At 42.1% G+C, this 18,015-nt stretch overlaps 1 protein-coding gene across 1 annotated transcript in view; it reads right to left on the bottom strand.

Annotated features, from left to right (window-relative positions):
- Positions 1 to 423: 423 nt before the first annotated feature.
- Positions 424 to 18,015, bottom strand: part of LOC139452400 (uncharacterized) — a 35,533-nt gene continuing 17,941 nt past the window's right edge. The window contains exons 2-5 of the mRNA XM_071233869.1: positions 13,120 to 13,275; positions 11,352 to 11,503; positions 7,367 to 7,477; positions 424 to 2,390 (exon numbers count right to left, since the gene is read on the bottom strand). Coding sequence (XP_071089970.1) covers positions 2,145 to 2,390; positions 7,367 to 7,477; positions 11,352 to 11,503; positions 13,120 to 13,275 — 665 coding nt within the window. The 3' untranslated portion in view covers positions 424 to 2,144. The remainder of the gene's footprint in view (positions 2,391 to 7,366; positions 7,478 to 11,351; positions 11,504 to 13,119; positions 13,276 to 18,015) is intronic.

The following is an 18,015-nucleotide window of genomic DNA, read 5'->3' as shown; positions in this document are numbered from 1 at the left end:
GGGTTTAACGTCGCGTCTAAGATTATTGCACTTATATAGCGACGTGCATGCACGTGTGTGTATGTGGCTGCTTGTACTAGTCCGGACTGATGCCGATTTATAGTGCTAGCCCGCTGAGATACCATGCTGCAGTTTAACATGAATACCCCACTCAGACACAGTATACTGACTCCGAGCAGACCAGTCCTTGTCCTTAGTGCCGAGCGCCACAAGTACCATCCTTTAACGTCTTTAGGTATGACGCGGCCGGGGATCGAACCCCGGACCTTCCGCTCTCCGGGCGGACGCTCTACCACTAGACCACGGAGGCGGTCACTTATGGAATGAACGGACGTCTGCTTTTAGCGACCTTGTAATATTTTGTTTCCGCTTTTCAACTTAAAGTAATTATAACATTTGTATTAAACAGTTTTATTTCTACAAAACATACAACACTATACCGAAACGTAATGAATAATGTTTTTATAATGAAGTAGGTATTTACATCCGTGGATAACCTAGGAATACATTGTAGCATTTATTTATTCACAGAATAAAATGTAGCACCAACAGTCTTTTCATGCTTCTGAATGCATTGTATTGTTTAAATGATATCAGTCAGAATAAAACGCATGTCTCCCCTATTATCGATCGTCTTGGTTCCTATAAACACGTCCGGGGATCGACAAAGGGTGTGGATTCAATGGTCAAGGTTAGTTGGTATTACAGTTTGATAATGAAGTATTTGAGGCACAGACGGACGTAGTCATACTTACTTTACTTTACTTTACTTATATATATATTGGTACGTTATCAAAATTTAAACTGTCAGAATCTATGTTAACGTGGTAATTATCAATAGTAAATTAGAAGTGTCATTTTCACAAGTCCCATTTCGTGCAAATACAACTGTTCAAATGTCATCATTGAATGAAAGAATGGCGTCATGTTATGAATCAAACGGTCAGTTTCGAAGATGGTTTTCTGATGTTTTTAAATTAAGTTAATTTATACCGTTATTAAATAGAGTTTGAGTGATAATGATCTTGACTTCAGTCAACAAATACATGTAATGATCATATATATGGGTCTATAATACATTTTCTATCAGGTATAATTGAGGAAAGAATACATAACGTCCAAATCCAGATCGTTTTGTTCCACTGTTTCAGACGATATATGCAACGACACCTGTGAGCATGCCAGTGTCACTAAAACCCTATGATCATTGAACTGGCAATAATCACTGACCACCAAGCCAAACAATTCAAGTACTTTCCGTGTTTCCTTAAGCAAAATTCATAAACCTAAAATTACCAAATTCCTAAGAAGCATGTGTAACGAGCTAACCATGAGAGTGAAATGTGCTGAAAACGCCCATTGGTGAATCACTTCCTGTTGTTAGGGACAGACACCATGGTACCAACCCACCATCTGCGTTCATTACGGAATGAGTCTGCTAACGCAATCACAACAGCTGTCTTTGAAAAATTGCATAAACACAAAACGCCCACCAATTTACACGCAAAGGCAACCAGTCCATCATATCTGAAGCACCCTAAAACCATTTTTACATTGGCCCCCTTAGGCCGCGTAAAGATCCTCTAATGTCACATGGTCCACGTCCTCTATATATTTGACCACGGTATGCCATCCCTGTGAGAAGCAACAGGTTCAATCCTTCATGATATAACACAAAACTGTTTGTCAACATCTACTCACACTGCTCAGCATGGACTCCCAATGAGCCAAGAGCAGTCACTGGTATCCGAGTTTATCCACAAAGTGTATTCATCACGCTCCCGTGTTATTGGTTTCAATCAGAAGCATTCGTGTTGGTACATTGTATATGGAAATGCAGCTCACATACGCACACCAAGTCCGCTTAAAAGCCAGTAAACCTGTGTATATTTCACGATATATCGTTTCCCCGTAGGTCTAAATCAATACCAAGTCTTTGAATGGCAGTTAGAAGTGATACACATAAGAGAGAGAGAATTTATGAATGAGGGAGTAAGTATATACTCCGAAACGTTATATTTCTCATAGTAAAGAAGTTGACGTCCATAAATTCTCTCTCTCAGATCAATAGTATTTGCAGCAATACCATCTCAACATGCTTGGTATCCTCCTAGTGTCTACCCATCCCTTCATGGATTCGAGAGTTAAGATTTATTTTGTTCGGCCGTCTTCCTTTTCCTCCCCTTCTTCTTTGACTTCTTGTTCTTCTTCCTCCCCTTCCTCGCCTTCCTCGTCAGCTTCATCCCCTCCTTGTCCAGCTCCGACGTGTCCACCTTCACCACGACGGCCACAGCATTGGAGTCGACTGGGCACGGACCGTCTTCCACGGAGATGTCGTCAATGGCGATGTCGCCTTGGTAACCCTTTTCAGTGATACCCTCGAAGGCGATCTGTGACAATGTAGGAAAGATTTATACAGTGTTGTGTTTCTGCATTTCATACATTCACATCGTACACATAACTCAATTCACCCCATGTTGAGTTCTGATCAAGACACTGAAACCAGTGGAGCCTAGGTCCAGACACTATACCCGCTGTCCTGTATTTACAGCGGGGGTCAAGGCACTGTACCCAATCCCCTCTATGTTTAGTATAGGCCCACACACTGTACCCACTGTCCTCTATATTTAGTACAGTTCCACACACTGAACTCATCGTCCTTTATGTTAAGTACAGGTCCAGAAACTAAACCCGCTGTCCTTTATTTACAGCGGAGGTCCAGGCACTGTACCCAATCCCCTCTATGTTTAGTATAGGCCCACACACTGTACCCACTGTCCTTTATGTTTAGTACAGTTCCACACACTGAACTCATCGTCCTTTATGTTTAGTATAGGCCCACACACTGTACCCACTGTCCTCTATGTTTAGTACAGTTCCACACACTGTACCAATCGTCCTTTATGTTAAGTACAGGTCCAGACACTAAACCCGCTGTCCTGTATTTACAGTGGAGGTCGAGGCACTGTACCCAATCCCCTCTATGTTTAGTATAGGCCCACACACTATACCCACTGTCCTATATGTTTAGTACAGTTCCACACACTGAACTCATCGTCCTTTATGTTAAGTACAGGTCCAGACACTAAACCCGCTGTCCTTTATTTACAGTGGAGGTCCAGGCACTGTACCCAATCCCCTCTATGTTTAGTATAGGCCCATACACTGTACCCACTGTCCTTTATGTTTAGTACAGTTCCACACACTGAACTCATCGTCCTTTATGTTAAGTATAGGCCCACACACTGTACCCACTGTCCTCTATGTTTAGTACAGGTCCAGACACTGTACCCAATCCCCTCTATGTTTAGTATAGGCCCATACACTGTACCCACTGTCCTTTATGTTTAGTACAGTTCCACACACTGAACTCATCGTCCTTTATGTTTAGTATAGACCCACACACTGTACCCACTGTCCTTTATGTTTAGTACAGGTCCAGACACTACACCCGCTGTCCTTTATTTACAGTGGAGGTCCAGGCACTGTACCCAATCCCCTCTATGTTTAGTATAGGCCCACACACTGTACCCACTGTCCTTTATGTTTAGTACAGGTCCAGACACTACACCCGCTGTCCTGTATTTACAGTGGAGGTCCAGGCACTGTACCCAATCCCCTCTATGTTTAGTATAGGCCCACACACTGTACCCACTGTCCTTTATGTTTAGTACAGGTCCAGACACTACACTCGCTGTCCTTTATTTACAGTGGAGGTCCAGGCACTGTACCCATTCCCCTCTATGTTTAGTATAGGCCCACACACTGTACCCACTGTCCTTTATGTTTAGTACAGTTCCACACACTGAACTCATCGTCCTTTATGTTAAGTATAGGCCCACACACTGTACCCACTGTCCTTTATGTTAAGTACAGGTCCAGGCACTGTACCCAATCCCCTCTATGTTTAGTATAGGCCCACACACTGTACCCACTGTCCTATATGTTTAGTGCAGTTCCACACACTGAACTCATCGTCCTTTATGTTAAGTACAGGTCCAGACACTAAACCCGCTGTCCTGTATTTACAGTGGAGGTCCAGGCACTGTACCCAATCCCCTCTATGTTTAGTATAGGCCCACACACTGTACCCACTGTCCTCTATGTTTAGTACAGTTCCACACACTGAACTCATCGTCCTTTATGTTAAGTACAGGTCCAGACACTAAACCCGCTGTCCTGTATTTACAGTGGAGGTCCAGGCACTGTACCCAATCCCCTCTATGTTTAGTATAGGCCCACACACTGTACCCACTGTCCTATATGTTTAGTATAGGCCCACACACTGTACCCACTGTCCTCTATGTTTAGTACAGGTCCAGACACTACACCCGCTGTCCTGTATTTACAGTGGAGGTCGAGGCACTGTACCCAATCCCCTCTATGTTTAGTATAGGCCCACACACTGTACCCACTGTCCTCTATGTTTAGTACAGTTCCACACACTGAACTCATCGTCCTTTATGTTAAGTACAGGTCCAGACACTAAACCCGCTGTCCTGTATTTACAGTGGAGGTCCAGGCACTCTACCCAATCCCCTCTATGTTTAGTATAGGCCCACACACTGTACCCATTGTCCTCTATGTTTAGTACAGTTCCACACACTGAACTCATCGTCCTTTATGTTAAGTACAGGTCCAGACACTAAACCCGCCGTCCTGTATTTACAGTGGAGGTCCAGGCACTGTACCCAATCCCCTCTATGTTTAGTATAGGCCCATACACTGTACCCACTGTCCTTTATGTTTAGTACAGTTCCACACACTGAACTCATCGTCCTTTATGTTAAGTATAGGCCCACACACTGTACCCACTGTCCTCTATGTTTAGTACAGGTCCAGACACTGTACCCAATCCCCTCTATGTTTAGTATAGGCCCATACACTGTACCCACTGTCCTTTATGTTTAGTACAGTTCCACACACTGAACTCATCGTCCTTTATGTTTAGTATAGGCCCACACACTGTACCCACTGTCCTTTATGTTTAGTACAGGTCCAGACACTACACCCGCTGTCCTTTATTTACAGTGGAGGTCCAGGCACTGTACCCAATCCCCTCTATGTTTAGTATAGGCCCACACACTGTACCCACTGTCCTTTATGTTTAGTACAGGTCCAGACACTACACCCGCTGTCCTGTATTTACAGTGGAGGTCCAGGCACTGTACCCAATCCCCTCTATGTTTAGTATAGGCCCACACACTGTACCCACTGTCCTTTATGTTTAGTACAGGTCCAGACACTACACTCGCTGTCCTTTATTTACAGTGGAGGTCCAGGCACTGTACCCAATCCCCTCTATGTTTAGTATAGGCCCACACACTGTACCCACTGTCCTTTATGTTTAGTACAGTTCCACACACTGAACTCATCGTCCTTTATGTTAAGTATAGGCCCACACACTGTACCCACTGTCCTTTATGTTAAGTACAGGTCCAGACACTGTACCCAATCCCCTCTATGTTTAGTATAGGCCCACACACTGTACCCACTGTCTTCTATGTTTAGTATAGGCCCACACACTGTACCCACTGTCCTTTATGTTAAGTACAGGTCCAGACACTAAACCCGCTGTCCTGTATTTACAGTGGAGGTCCAGGCACTGTACCCAATCCCCTCTATGTTTAGTATAGGCCCACACACTGTACCCACTGTCCTCTATGTTTAGTACAGTTCCACACACTGAACTCATCGTCCTTTATGTTAAGTACAGGTCCAGACACTAAACCCGCTGTCCTGTATTTACAGTGGAGGTCCAGGCACTGTACCCAATCCCCTCTATGTTTAGTATAGGCCCACACACTGTACCCACTGTCCTATATGTTTAGTATAGGCCCACACACTGTACCCTCTGTCCTCTATGTTTAGTACAGGTCCAGACACTACACCCGCTGTCCTGTATTTACAGTGGAGGTCCAGGCACTCTACCCAATCCCCTCTATGTTTAGTATAGGCCCACACACTGTACCCACTGTCCTCTATGTTTAGTACAGTTCCACACACTGAACTCATCGTCCTTTATGTTAAGTACAGGTCCAGACACTAAACCCGCTGTCCTGTATTTACAGTGGAGGTCCAGGCACTCTACCCAATCCCCTCTATGTTTAGTATAGGCCCACACACTGTACCCATTGTCCTCTATGTTTAGTACAGTTCCACACACTGAACTCATCGTCCTTTATGTTAAGTACAGGTCCAGACACTAAACCCGCTGTCCTGTATTTACAGTGGAGGTCCAGGCACTGTACCCAATCCCCTCTATGTTAAGTATAGGCCCACATACTGTAACCACTGTCCTTTATGTTTAGTACAGGTCCAGACACTACACCCGCTGTCCTGTATTTACAGTGGAGGTCCAGGCACTGTACCCAATCCCCTCTATGTTTAGTATAGGCCCACACACTGTACCCACTGTCCTCTATGTTTATTATAGGCCCAGATACTGTACCCGTCGTCCTCTATGTTAAGTACAGATCAAGACACTGTACCCACTATCCTTTATGTTTAGTATAGGTCCACACACTGTACCCACTATCCTCTATGTTTAGCATACGTCCACACAATGTACCCACTATCCTCCATGCTAAGTACAGGTCCAGACACTGTCCTCTATGTTTAGTACAGGTCCACACACTGTACCCACCGTCCTCTATGTTTAGTACAGGTCCACACACTGTCCTCTATGTTTAGTACAGGTCCACACACTATACCAAACCGTCCTTTGTGTTTAGTACAGGTTCAGACGATGTCCTCTATGTTTAGTACAGGTCCAGACACTGTACCAGCCGTCCTCTATGTTTAGTACAGGTCCACACACTGTATCCAATGTACCCCAATATTTAATATTAAGACATTGGTACACTGGCGCCTTCATACATAGGCAGGTCTATAGATACCAAAGTAAGTTTGTTTATTTGTTGATTTGTTGTTTAACGCCACATTCAGCACATTTCCAGCTATATGACGGCGGTCGGTAAATAGTCGAGTCTGGACCAGCCAATCCAGTGACTGACATCATCGATCTACGCAATTGGCATACGATGACATGCATCAACCAAGTCATCAACAACCCGATCCCGCTAGTCGCCGCATAGTCGCCTTTTAGGGCACGCATGAGTTGCTGAAGACGTATTCTAACCCGGATCTTCACGGAACCCGTTATATCTAGCCGTATGGGTGAAATATAAATTAGTTAACTATGGGGGTTAGAAATACCCAAGTTCACAAAAATGGCATGTGCACTTGGGCAAATATTTCTTCACGTAAGAATTTTGACACTCGTTTTCTGAAAACTGTATGACACATGTGCTCTTATAATCTCCATTTATACAACACGTGATGAGCTGTTTAACAAGTTGAGTACCTGGTAGCCTGCCCGGGCCAGCTGTTTGGGAATGGCAAGTCTCGCGATGATCCACCAGTCGCCTTGGTTACCAAATGCTCGCCACACTGATGTCACCTGGAATCCCCGTGCCTGTAACATATAAAAAAATATATACTTATCCACAGTTGTGGGTTTTTTATGGTTCCTGTTTGTATGTTTTGGCTTTTGGTTTTTTTTATTTTTGATTTGTTTTTATGTTGTTTTGTTTTAGTTTGTTTTGTTGGGTTTTTTGGTTGGGTTGTTTTGTTGTCTTGTGGGGGTTTTGGGGGGTTTTTTTGGGGGGGGTGTATCTTTAAATGTTTCTTACTGTTTAGGTTTCTTTGTGCTTTTCTCTGTGTTGTTTTTGTTTGGTTGGTTGGTTGGTATTTGTTTTATTGTTTGTTTGTTTGTTTGTTTGTTTTATTGCTGTTGTTTTCTTTATTTGTTTTTGTTTTGTTTTGTTGTTGGGTTTTGTTTTGTTTTGTTTTTTTGGGGGGGGGGCGTAGTTGGTATGTTTGTTTGGGTTCTGTTTGTATGTTTTGTTCCTTGTTGTTTTGTTCTGATTTTGAATTTATCGCAAAATAAATATTTTCTCATTTCACAATTTAAGAATCACAATTTCATGTAAATATTTATTACATATCAAGATATATATATCGTTTTCATTCTAGGGTTAATCTTCCTCTGAACTTCTCAGTGACCCAAACCCCGATATATCATTATCATAATCAGAGACAATTCTGAAAATCTGAGTAAGGATGTAGGATTCACGAGGTGTACGATGTACACCCCGACGAGTCGTTATTTATATATTTACCTCCGCAATAAAGTTTAGTTACCTTCACGAAGGACTATTTAATGTGCACTTTATGTTCAACAGTGTGTCTCTACAGCATAGGGTGTGAGTTCGTAATCCAATCAGAAGCTAGATAGTGGAGGGATAACAAGCAGTTAATTCACCCCGTGGAACGTATAGGCGGATCAAGAGGGGGTGGGGGATACAGGGGTCTTCCTAAAAATGATGGATCCGCCTTTGGAGGCACGTCTATCACCCTAGCCATGAAGAGAATCACATTCTTAAAACTGCATATTTCGACAAAGCAGCTTTGTAAAATAATAAAAGTCGATTTTAGTTCAGGTAACCGCTTCGTAACTATTCAGAGTAAGATTCATACTTATCAATTCAAAACATGCGAGAAACGTGAACATGGAACTCCAATCTCAACATTCCCCCATTCAGTGCTCCACCTTTGCAATATGCTGCCAAGGCCAAGGTCAAGGTTGCTGTAAATTCCATGCCGTATTCTTCCTTTAAACGAATACGTGACTCCAGGGCGGTTTTAAATGCCAGCATATTGATACTTAAACCGCGTATACAACCTTTTAAATGCACATGACAGGCTCTGTAAAGTCTATTCAATAAAACGTGTAAAGAAAAACATTAGCATATGTAAATTGTACATTGACAGTACAGACGAGTGGTTATACGATTGTATGTGACTTATATGTACGGCCGTAAATATTGCATTAGCGTAAGGGAGACATCATATAGCCAATAGTGTAACAAACAACGCGCGTCACAGGAGTTAGGTGGGTACAGTTCTGTGCCAGTCACAGGCGCCACCGTGACTGCAGCGTGACTGCATCGTCACACCATCGAGGACTTGTTGACTACACTAACAATAAACAAACAACTCATAATTACAACCCTAGATAGTAATAATGATAAGAAGATATGTTTTTCGTTTAAAAAGTATTCCAACTATCTGAAATACAATGGGCTCTGTCTTCTGTTCACTAATAGAGTATTTCTTTATCCATTGGGCTGGCAAATGTCAAGGATTTAAGAAACGTTTAATAATGTCCGGACTATTAATTTCACAGACAGTAAGCAGACATTTAAAACACTTTTTCCTGTTCTGGAGGAGCAATAACATCAAGTTTCGAGGCGTGATTCAGATTGACATTATCAAGTGTTGAGTTTTTAGATATGTTAACATGAGCACATCTTTTACCAATGCTGGTTTTCTTTTGAAGTGTAGGTGACAGTGCATATATTGGTTAAACTGTCATCTTACGTTGTTTGCTCAAAGTTGAATTTAGATCTGAGTGAGTGAGTATGGTTTTACGCCGCTTCAAGCAATATTCCAGCAATATCACGGCGGAGGACACCAGAAATGGGCTTCACACATTGTCGGGAATCGAACCCGGGGTCTTCGGCGTGACGAGCGAACGCTTTAACCATTAGGCTACCCGACCGCCCCCAATTTAGATCTGAAGCTTGAAGAGTCGTTGATCTCAGACAATTTAGTAATATGAATACTTCTGTAGTTGATTATTTCTAAAAATTAATTTGTAAAATAAATTTTAAACACTTTGATCATGCTCCACCGAACGTTATAAATTGTCTTGAATGAGTCCCCGAGAAATGTCACAAATCTATCGTCGTAGGTTCGAATCCCGGATTCGCTCCGATAATGTTTCTAGGTTTGTCACCACCAAAGTGGGTTTCACCAACGTGGTAAACGTCTGAGACCTGCATCAACTCGGGTTTACCTCCCACATCAGGCTGACACGCCATGATGAAACTGAGATACATTTCACAGCGGAGTTACTCCTAAAATCAGGCTCGCTGACTTGGTTGATGCAGGTCATCGGTCCCAATTCCGTGTATCGATGCTCATGATGTCAATCACTGGATTGTCTGGTCCAGACTCGATTATTTACAAACCGCTGTCATATAGCTGGAATATTGCTGAGTGCGGCGTTAAACAACAAACCAAACCAAAATACTCCCAAAATCACTCACTCACTCACTCACTCACCAGATGGCTATCAAGATGGTGATCCCACATCCTCTGCGCTATACCCTACCTAAGATGAGACATGCATGTCATGTAAACTGAGACGAGAACGCTGTTTAGACAGTCATGGAAGACTGAGTTCTGTCTACAATTACACAAGCTTTTCATGTTGACGTTCATCTTAAGGAATCAGACGTCAGTCCCTTGGGGTTTTTTTTGGTAATCTAGCACTCTTCTGTAATATCCATATGGTTAAACATTCAAGTTTGGTACGTTTAAATAAATGCTGTCATGAATATACTGGTAAACAACTTGTGAACTTCAATAGAAGACGTTGTTTTGCAGCATTAATCAAGAAATCCGGCCCCGACGAGGTACGTAATGCTGCCCTTGTTATTGTGCGCACACAGACAAGGGAATCACAGCGAAGTAATCCTTTGACTAGGTTGTCAACACGTGGTTTAATGGATTATAACTTCTTTGATGTAATACGAGCACACTAACGTCTTTACTTCACCGTAATCCACGCCACGGGTTTTTGACGTTCAATTGTTGGCTTACGTCAAAGGATAATGGTTCGTTGCATCCCCTAAACCTTGTTAGTGCGGAAACTCGTTAATATGGTCAGCATGAACGGCAGTAGTAGTAGTAGTAGTAGTAGTAGTAGTAGTAGTAGTAGTAGTAGTAGTAGTGGGGCGGTCGGGTAGCCTAGTGGTTAAAGCGTTCGCTCGTTATGCCGAAGACCAGGGTTCGATTCCCAACATGGGTACAATGTGTGAAGCCCATTTCTGATGTCCCCCGCCGTGATATTACTGGAACATTGCTGAAAGCGGCGTAAAACCATACTCAGTCAGTCACTCAGTCAGTCAGTAGTAGTAGCAGTAGAAAATGAAGCAAAGAGGGTTTGGGGATCACAGTCAGGCTGGTAAGCTTCATCATTAGCTCAGGGCCCCTGATCGAATCCACCGAGAGCTTTTCGGGGAATGTGAAGACTACCAAACACTGCATTATCATTATTGTTGTTATTGTTGTGGTTGTTGTTGTTGTTATTGTTGTTGTTGTTGTTGTTCTTGTTCTTGTTCTTGTTATAAATATTATTATTATCCCAGCAGAGGAGACGAGGATACAGTTTCAGATTATGTCAGATAAATGCCGGGTTTTTGTTCGTCCCCGTGACGTACCTTTGCGTAGACGTTGAGTGTACCGACGTGTCTACCGTACATGTGGTAGTGAAAGCCCACGCACTGCTGATCCATGCCGCGGTATAGCGGGGAATAGATGATGGCGTTATTCCCCCTTGCCTTGGCGGAAGCCTCGATGTACATGAAGTGACCTGCAAGATGGACAGATGCTGTAAGTCCTATTGTTGCAATATTGACGTGATATGACGTCACGTTGAGACAATATGGAAAAATGATGTGAAGTCACGTTGTCTCAATATGGGCAGATGTCACAACGTTATTTGGTAAGTATATGGGCAGGTGATATGACGTCCAACTGTAGCAATATGGGAATACTATATGACGTCCAACTGTATCAATATGGGAATATTATATGACGTCAAACTGTAGCAATATGGGACGATTAAATGGCGATACATTGTAACAATATGGGTAGATGATATGACGTCAAACTGTAGCAATATTTGAAGATTATATGACGTTATATTGTAACAATATCGGCTGATGGTATGACGTCATATTGTAGCAACATGGATAGATGTGACGTCATATCATAGCAAGGACAGATGATATGGCGTCTTACAGTAATTTTCTTAATTTGAAGTCTAAATATCTTGTCTCGAAAACGAACGAAGGCGGTGGGGTAGCCGAGTGATTAAAACATTCGCTCGACACGCCGAAGACCCGGGTTCGATTCCCCATATTGGTACAATGAAGCCCATTTCTGGTGTCCCCCGCCGTGATATTGCTTGAATATTCCTAAAAGCGGCGTAAAACCATTTTCACTCACTCAGTTATTGCTGTTCACTTATTTCTTTCCATCAGTATACAATGAAGCTATGGAAACCATGGCAACTGCTGGGTCTATACATAAAGCTACACGTACATTTGCCATCAACGTGTTCTGTAAAATTGCCGATAATTCAGCACGACCACAACGTTAAACGGCCATTCAGTACCCTCATGTAAACCAATCTGGCAAGTTTATGTGTCTGTTTTAGGTAACTACGAACCTTGGTGGGAATTCGCTGCACCTCAAGTGCTTGTAAAACCTTTTGTTTTGTTTATATCAAGCATTCATGTTCGCGTGAGTATCCACAGAAGCGAACTGGCGGCTCTCAAGATACCCTAGCTTATTCTATTCAGTCAATGAAGTTTCGTTCGTCACAGTGAGCACACATCCAAAGGCTTAAATCAATCCCTAGAAGAACCAGACACATGCCAGGCGGTACATGTGGCCGAATAGGTGAGCTGTCGACAATCCGGCAGCCCGTGGCTGGTGTCACCGATGTGGTCTGTGTAAGCGGTATGTCGCCAATGGGTGCTTAGAACACTGTCAGGAATGCGCACGGTTTTAAAGCACAAGCACTCTTTAAACGCCCATCTATAGCACCAAAAGCACTCTTTAAACACCCCTCTATGTAGGAGGATGTTTAGCCCGTCTGTTTTCGCATCACATGTGTGGTCTTTAGATGGCCTTATACATCTCACCTACCTGTGTTCGCATCACAAGTGTGGTCTTTAGACGGCCTTATACATCTAATTAACCTACCTGTGTTCGCATCACAGTTGTGGTCTTTAGACGGCCTTGTATATCTAACCTACCTGTGTTCGCATCACAGGTGTGGTCTTTAGACGGCCTTATACATCTCACCTACCTGTGTTCGCATCACAAGTGTGGTCTTTAGACGGCCTTGTATATCTAACCTACCTGTGTTCGCATCACAAGTGTGGTCTTTAGACGGCCTTATACATCTAATTAACCTACCTGTGTTCGCATCACAGGTGTGGTCTTTAGACGGCCCGGTGCTGCCGGAGGGGGTGGAGCCCTTGGCTCTCTTCCAGTTAAAGACGTCGGTGTCGTTGGTCTGGATAAAGCCGCAGTTGTAAGGGTCTTCAAACCCACAGAACGCTGCAGTTTTAGCTGAAATGAGACACAACAAACACACATCATTACATTATTAAATACATTCCTTATTTATCTGCTACATACATATATAATAATTCGAATAAAGGTATACATCTTTCATGATAAGAAAGACATTCTTACACATCAATTATACCTATAGCAAAATGTTCACAGCATGCAAAAAAGAACACTGAAAACAACGTACTCTTTTTTGACGATGCCTTTTTTTAATTTGTACATTACCATTACCCAACGAGAACGATAAACATCAATTCTTTAAGCCATATAAACAAGGAAATCTTGGTTTCCGTTGCTTGTCGGATATCGAAAACATGACATAAAAAATAAAACCGGAGTCTTGGAGTCCTCTAGGGTCAATTGTAAATTAAATTTTAAAAGATAAAAAAACAACATTTTTTTTAAATGTCTTCGCTGTACATAGTCGCCCAGCGATGTTTCGCAGACTCGTAGCCTTAATCACCAAACCACCTAAAAGACATGAAGCGGAAGTCCCCCATTCAGATAAGATCAACACGCAGGTATTCTATCACATAACATCAAAGGATGTATTGCTGTGTGGACAACCACTTACACGACTGCTGACAGCACGCTATCCAGAGACACCCGACTCACATGAAACTGACGAATGTCAGGCGTGCAGTCAGACCAGACCTGTATGCATGTAACGTGTGTTCAACACAATACAACGATCGCCTTTAGACAAGGTCAATATTTCGAGGATAACGAAAGAGCTACGAGAAACTACAGATAATCTGTAACTAGTGCATACATATAACACATGTTATATTTGGGATAACACTTTCTTAGTAAAGTACAGATTCTAGTACTTTTTTTCAGTTGAGTCCCGTCCGGTACTAGAAAAAGTACTAGAATCTGTACTTTACTAAGAAAGTGTTATCCCAAATATAACATGTGTTACATTTGACCACTTTCTAAATGGCAATGTGTATTCATAGCTTTCGGCCATGGGAGCCGTGCCAATTTACACTTGTCAGAGGGGTACTCAAAGAACATGATCTAGACTACCAGTTGTCGGACTTTCATTTTTGTGGAAGCCTCGGTGGCTGAGTGGGTTAGATCGCTGACTTTGTGTGCTGGCGATTAGGTGACTCAACTCAAAAAAAGTACTAGAATCTGTACTTTACTTTACTTTATCTGTAAGTGTTATCCCAAATATAACATGTGTTACATCTGACCATCTTGTAAATGGCATTGTGTATTCATAGTGCATGCATAGTGTAACAGGCTTACAGTCACGAGCCACAGATAATCCGGAATGCGAGTAGGTTATTTTGCGTATTACTCCTTGACATTTTGATGGGAGGCGAAATGGGGTTAAACGTCGCGTTCCAAGATAATTGCACTTATATAGCGACGTGCATGCACGTGTGTGTGTGTGGCTGCTTGTACTAGTCCGGACTGGTGCCAATTTATAGAGCTAGCTCACTGAGATACCAAGCCACGGTTTAACATGGATACCTCACTGAGACGCAGTATACTGACTCCGAGCCGACCAGTCCTTCTTTTAGCCCCTTAATGCCGAAAGCCAGACAGGGTAACAACAAGTACCATTTTTTAACGACGTTTCGTATGACCCGGGCGAGGATCGAACCCCGGGCGGAAGCTCTACCACTAGACCACGGAGGGGGTCTTGACATTTTAAGAGAGAAAATGAGGTAAAAGGTGTCTAATAACACCCCTACAGAGGAACTTCACTGAAGGAAGCCTGTTTTTCAGATGGCGTAATGTCATATCGTATTTTCTGAAATGAACAATATGGTACTGTGACCTTAATTGACCAATGAGAATTGAGAAGCGCTAAAATGCATATGTGCAAATACCGGAAAGTTATTACGCATGACATTCTACCTTATGTGTAATATCTGTTTGTATGGAACCCCAACAATTGATTTGCCTTTGCGTGTGTTTGTGACTGGTGCCATCAGTGGGGCAGGATACGCTCACCTTTTCGCATCAGATTTCATCACTGTTTGATAGTGATTCATAAACACATGTTCATAATATAGTCGGAAACGTACGATGGAGATTTATAATGATTATAGGAAGAGTTATGTTCCTTTTATTTATTATCCTGAGTTATGTTCTGAGCATAAAACATATTTATGTATCAACTAACAACCGAATTCTGCATGAAAATAGCAGACACGCGCCACATGTCTTGACAAGCCGAGTGAGTTCATTTGCCGGCCACATATAGTCATCACAGCTGCATGTAACTTTATGAAAGAAACACTATGTACGTCCAACGAGGTTTGACGGTTTAAAGATGTAATATTCGCGCATGGCAGGTGGTTAAAGGTAGGCATGTGTTTACCAGTCTCTGGAACAGAGTCGCCTTATATTACATATGCTTCCTCGTCACCTCCATGTCAATTACCCAAGCACTAACTACTCTTCACATGCCGATGGTTGACTATAGACATATAGACATAAATAGTTTTGTATTGTATAAATGTCAGTCGTCCAGCGGTGTTATGCTGTCTGCCTAGTCGTGAATAAACGTTATTGACAAGAACAGTTCCTTGTAGCATCCCTGCATGCGTGGGACTTATTCTTCTTCTCCTTCATCTGAACAAAAGAAAATGTGTTTTGAAGGGGTTTTTTTAACCACTCAAACGGAAAACTATTCCTTCCAGCTCAATAGATTCCAAATTGCGTTGGGCTCCAGGCTAGATACCCACAGCGCTGTGACGGAAAGTTTCAAGTTACCACCCTCGATGATTTCGACTAGCGGTTCTCGAATGCTAAAAGATCAGTGTTTAATTTATCGGGTTATTTGTTAAGTTTCGGCATAATAGGCTGAGGCACGGGCGTGAAGATGGTGTTTTTGATGAGTTTCTGTGTGTCCGGAACCCCCCAGGGGATGAAGAGAGCATGTAGCCCAACTATGTGGGTGTTATTGTCGGTGTGATGAAAACGGTCAAGGTTAAATTCAAAGATTGTAAACATTTTTAAAATAAGCTTTCAGTGCGGTTTGTGAATTTTCAATTTCGCATTGAACCATTTTGGGCAAAGAGAGTGAACAGCTAACTTACTGTTAAATTTGTTAAGGGTTGCTGTGTGTGCAAGGCTTGTGACATAAATGTACAGGTTCATGTATACAGAGAATACAGACGTAAAGGAACCTTTGTCCCTTGATATAAGCTTCAAAGAACCACTATTTTATATCAACATCAACATTGACATCAACTTCAAGAAATAACGTCCTTGGACACCAGCTTCCAGAAATAATGTCCTTTGATATCAGCTTCCAGAAATAATGTCCTTGGTCACCAGCTTCAAGAAATAGTGTACTTGGACACCAGCTTCCAGAAATAATGTCCTTTGATATCAGCTTCAAGAAATAGTGTCCTTGGTCACCAGCTTCAAGAAATAGTGTCCTTGGACACCAGCTTCCAGAAATAATGTCCTTTGATATCAGCTTCAAGAAATAGTATCATTAGACACCCAGCATCAAGAAATAGTGTCCTTAGACATCAGCTTCAAGATATAGTGTCCTTGGACACCAGCTTCAAGAAATGGTGTCCTTGGACACCAGCTTCCAGAAATAATGTCATTGGAAATCAGCTTCATAGAAACAGTGCACTTGAACACTGTCTTCCTTGAAACATTGTCCTCGAACATTAGCTTCTAAAAACATTGTCCTTGAACGTCAGCTTCTAATAAACATTGTCCTTGAACGTCAGCTTCTAATAAACATTGTCCTTGAACGTCAGCTTCTAATAAACATCGTCCTTGAACGTCAGCGTAATAAACATTCTCCTTGAATGTCAGCTTCTAATAAACATTGTCCTAGAACTTCAGCTTCTAATAAACATTGTCCTTGAACAGTTTCTAATAGACATTGTCCTTGAACGTCAGTTTCTAATAAACATTGTCCTTGAACGTCAGCTTCTAATAAACATTGTCCTTGAACGTCAGTTTCTAATAAACATTGTCCTTGAACAGTACCTTCTATCACACCTTGAACATAAACTTTTGGGAAACATTTTTCCTCGGACATGAGCTTCTTAAAAACATGGTCCTCTGACATTACCTTCTAAGAACCATTTTCCTAGGAATTACTGTATTATTGTCTGTTTAACATGTTATCCAGAACATTCACATTATAAAACATCCCATGAACCTGACAGTTCTCGTCAAAACAATCTCAAACCACAACATAAATTTTCTTTCGTCAAGGTCCATTGGCAAAGTGTGCACGAGGAATGCTATCTAGTTTTAACCATTGACAAAGCATGACCCAATTCCATATTTGAGACACTTAATAATCCTCCCTTGGTAGCGGTCATTACTACCGTAGCTACCTTCAATTTATAGGAGGCTTGGCCGAACGTTCAATGACACAGCGCAGTGCACAAGAAATATTTCGAAGGCGTTTTAAACTTTTTGAATCCGAATTCGTGCTCTACATTGACGAAGCGTCAAAATATATACATCCACCTATTCACTCAGTGTTTACGCTGGGCGTAAAAAATTCATATTTTCAGAAGGACCATTACATCAAATTTAAGTGTACTTGTCGGTAACAGACTAAAAATGTGTATTTGATTATTCCGTATTTGAAGTGGCTTAGAACGACTGTTTGAGTCTACAAAGCACATTGTACACATACACAACCAACCTTTGTAACCTCGGAGAAACATCCAGGCAGCCATGTTTTCCGTGTATTTAAATACCTTTCATTCTTATAGATGATTGTATTGACAGTAA

The sequence above is a fragment of the Haliotis cracherodii genome, unplaced genomic scaffold (assembly GCF_022045235.1).
Source record: "Haliotis cracherodii isolate W230 unplaced genomic scaffold, xgHalCrac1.p SCAF_9, whole genome shotgun sequence".
NCBI classification, from domain to species: Eukaryota; Metazoa; Mollusca; class Gastropoda; order Lepetellida; family Haliotidae; genus Haliotis; species Haliotis cracherodii.
Note: the sequence above shows the minus strand (reverse complement) of the source record. Positions and strands in the feature narration are given on the sequence as shown.